The sequence below is a fragment of the Ixodes scapularis genome, unplaced genomic scaffold (assembly GCF_016920785.2).
Source record: "Ixodes scapularis isolate PalLabHiFi unplaced genomic scaffold, ASM1692078v2 ptg000972l_1__unscaffolded, whole genome shotgun sequence".
Classification (NCBI taxonomy): domain Eukaryota; kingdom Metazoa; phylum Arthropoda; class Arachnida; order Ixodida; family Ixodidae; genus Ixodes; species Ixodes scapularis.
In genome coordinates this window covers 407,461-411,343 of record NW_024610076.1, presented here as the reverse complement: position 1 = coordinate 411,343, position 3,883 = coordinate 407,461, and the positions used below count along the sequence as shown (strand labels likewise).

Here is a 3,883-nt window from a genome sequence, read left to right as displayed (position 1 = left end):
ATTAAAACTGCAATAAACATTTGTATGAAAACGATCACTCCAATGAGCACGTCGTTATTGGGCTTTCTCATTGAAAGGTAGGTCGCGGGTGTCCCAGCTAGTTATTCTGAATGGTTTGGTGGTTGTCCAGCATTTCAAGCGCTCGAGGCTGTGTGTACTGTGTGCCGTACGTACACTTGCGCTTTCGATCAATGTGAATGTGTTTGCAACGCGGAACGTTTGTGTTCTGTGTGTATCCACCTCCAGTATCGTTCTCTCTCGTATTGCCGTATGGTAACGCCTGCTGTTCTACAATATCATTCAGGCGATGTCGTATATGTGGGCGTACCGATATCCACATGTTGCTTCACGGGCGATCAATACTGTGTTACGTATCCTCTTAGTCCGCGGTATATGCCGACGTAATTCATGTTGGTAACTTGGAATTCGTTCTGAGATTTATCCACGCGATATTGTATTCTCCTTTGGGCCCGTGATCGACGACCGATATTTATATATCGTGTGGCCGCGCAGTATGTCCATGTCGGTCACCAATATGCACGCGGTGTCGTATTCTATTCCAATAACCGTAAGTTCTGTCGGGATATTGTGCTTCGATATCGTGTTGTATACCAATAACCGCAAGTTATATCGGGATATTGTGCTCCAATATCCTGTTGTATACCAATAACCAGATACTATATCGGGATATTGTGCTCCGATATGAATTCCCATCGTGCGTATTGGGTTAATCGGATAACAATAAGTTTTTATTGGTTTCCATCAACTTCATTGGAATACAATATTTCCAATAAGCCGAGTTCATATTGGCCTTTTTCAATAGGGCACTGATACACGCGCCATCCGAAACTGCCGGCATTTTTTTCCCCGGGCTATTGTGCCGGCTGCCGGCACAATAGTCGTTGTTGTTGTTGTTGAAGACGTTTATTGATAGGTGAAAATTTCACCAGTCAATTTGTTGGAGCAAGTTTAAAAATGGATGGATAGGCGGGACATTCGAAATTTACAAGTAATAGTATAGCTGTGGTCCCGCCGCTTGGGGTATAGACCCCCTAGATATGAATGTCCAAGCCGGTCTCACTCAGAAATCCGAGCAGACCGGACAGGACCGCGACACGCATGTCTTTGTCTCCCACTGGTTTACACCAGGTTTCGAAGCACGTAGGGTGGTGTTGTTGTTCTAGCGTGTTCAGGGCTTTCGTCCTTTCTTCATTAAAAATCGGACAGTGCCAGATCAGATGACATTCGTCGCACTTGACGTCTCGATTTCTGCAGTAGATGCAGCCTTCGGAGCAGGCTTCTTCTTCTTGCCTTTGCTTCTTTGACAATAGACTATAATCGTGGTCTACTGCCGTTGAAGCGTTGGCGAGTTTCGTCTTCCTCTCACGGGCCGCTCGCTCCCATCGCTGGGTGCGGGCCGGCGTGATGCCGGCTTGGGCCCTTAGCCTTCGGAGGGTGACTGTCTCGTGCCGTCGGAAGGTTCCCGAAGGAATTCATGGTCGCTTCGGGGGGCTCGCCTCTGGCGTTGAGTTTGGTCCGCTCAATTTTCTTGTATGCTAATTTGATGTTGAGGATGGTTCCCTCGGGGTCGTACAAGTTGAAGGCGGGCGGTGGCGGTTCCACAGAGGGGGCTGGCCCCGGGTCCTGGCGTCGAAGGTCGATACGATTAAGCTCTTCGATCGCCGCCCGGTGCGCCCTCTCGTTGCCGGCGATGCCCGCGTGACCGGGAATCCACTCCACCCTGATGGTGAGCGGGTTTAGGTCGCGCCGTTCCAGGTTTTGCGCCAACCGGAATATTTCTCCGACTGCTCCGTGTGCCATGACTTGCGTCCCGAGCGCTCTCACGGTGGCCTGGGAGTCCGTGAAGACGCGCAGTGTGCGGAATTTGTCGCTCGATGTCGCGGCCGCGTCTTTGATGGCTTCAAGTACGGCTCTGACTTCCGCTTCCTGCGCAGATCCGCATCGCTGCAGCTCCGTGCTTTTCGTTGTCTTCTCATAATGCCACGCCGCCGTGGCCGCCACTCCATATTTGAATGCTGCGTCAGCGTACGCATAAAGCTCGTCGTCACCTCCGTTCTTCTGCTCGTGCCGGCGAGAAAATTTGCGCCTTCTGCCGATGTTTGTCGCCGAGTTCATCCTTCTTGGGATCGGCCTGGCTGGGGTGACCGTTGTCTTCTGCCACGGTGGGATGGGATCCGGTATCGGTGGTGGAGTTGTTGTTGCACACAGAGAGCTCCATGAGGGCATGAGTTCTGCTATGGCCCTGCCCTGACGGGTATGTGTTAGTTTGGCAGCATACATCCACTCCTGATGCCGTTCGATCTCTCCCAAGGAGAGCATAGGGACGGCTTCGTGTAGTAATTCCAGGCGCGTACACTTCGGCAGGCCCGAGACGCAGCGTCGCGCGTCATTCATTAGTGTTTCCAGTTTGGACCTTTGAGTGGTGTTGAGTTTGTAGAAACGAAGGCCGTAGGATATTTTGGATATCAGGGCGGCTTGTACTACGGTCCTCGCTAACCTTTCTCCGAGACCCCCGACTCGTGTCGCTAGTCGTCGCACGATCAAGAGCCCTTCCTTCCAGGTAGTTCGCATTCGCTCAATCCAGATGGTAGGGTCGCCGCCCGAGTGAATGCTCACTCCTAAGATGGAGTGCTCTGTCGCCTTTTGGATAAGCTGCCCGTTAAAGCGCAGGTCAGCGTCGACCTTGTCCCAGTCTTTCCCAAAGGCCATATATCTGGTCTTCTCGGGCGATGGACGAAGGCCGCTCTCTGTCAAGAAATCGCTCACCACGTCGAGGGCCCGTTGGATCGTCGTCTCAGGAAGAGGCGCGCTGTCACTTCCCATCGTCCACACAGTGATGTCGTCCGCGTAGACCGTGAATGCTAGGTCCGGAACGGCGGCGAGTCTCCATAAGAGGGGTGCCATCGCCAGGTTGAATAGCATCGGCGACAACACTGATCCTTGCGGCACGCCAATCTCGTTGGATTTCTCTGTACTACCCCTGTGCTTGCCAGTTTTCACCAGGTATTTGCGTCCGCTCAGAAAAGACTTGATGAAGTTCAGTGGCCTGCCTCGCACCCCTAGCTTGCGAGTCGTGTCGATGACTGTGGTGTGAGGCAGGGTGTCGAAGGCTTTCTTGATGTCCACTGCCACCAGGAGTTGGCGGTGGCATTGCGTCGGCCGGTTCATTAAGTACTTTCGAACCAGTATTAGACTGTCCTGTGTGCCTAGATTTTTGCGGAATCCTGTCTGAGCAGGGTGTAACAGCTCCCTCTTCTGCTCGATTATCCAGTCGATCCGTGCAAGCACCATGCGCTCCATCAGTTTGCACAGGACAGAAGTGAGCGAGATGGGGCGCATGTTGCTCGCGCAGTCGGGCTTCTTGCCTGGTTTCGGGATGGGGCACACCCAGGACAGTTTCCAGCTATCTGGGATGGTGCCCTCGCGCCAGTGGTCATTGATTAATTTCAGCAGATCTCTCTTGACCGCCTCCGGGAGGTTCTTGAGCATGGAATTAGTGATCCCGTCAGGCCCCGCCGCGCTTCGCTCGTTGCCCTTTTCGATCGCTGCCTCCATTTCCCACTGTGTAAAATCCGCTTCATACTCTTCGTTTTTCGATTCTTCATGGTTGTAGATTACCGGGTTTGGGCTGGTAGCGGGCTGTGGGAAAAAGACGTCCCCTATCTCATCTAATATTTGCTTGACTTCCTTATTTTCCGCTAAAGCCAGGTTCGGTGCCGTGTTTCCCCTCTTGCTCTTGCCCAGCATCATATTGCATACAGCCCACATGCGTCTCAGTGAAGTTCGTTCGTTGAATCTTTCGCACAACTTGGTCTAGTCGTTCCCTTCACAGGTTGTTGGCGTGTCGTTGCGCCTCCTTTGC

At 52.6% G+C, this 3,883-nt stretch overlaps 1 protein-coding gene across 1 annotated transcript; it reads right to left on the bottom strand.

Annotated features, from left to right (window-relative positions):
- Nucleotides 1-1,052: 1,052 nt before the first annotated feature.
- On the bottom strand, nt 1,053-2,943 carry LOC120841577. Its single transcript, XM_042288041.1, is given in 2 exon segments — nt 1,053-1,496; nt 1,498-2,943. Coding segments are annotated over 2 exon segments (1,890 nt in total).
- Between the last annotated feature and the right edge of the window lie 940 nt (nt 2,944-3,883).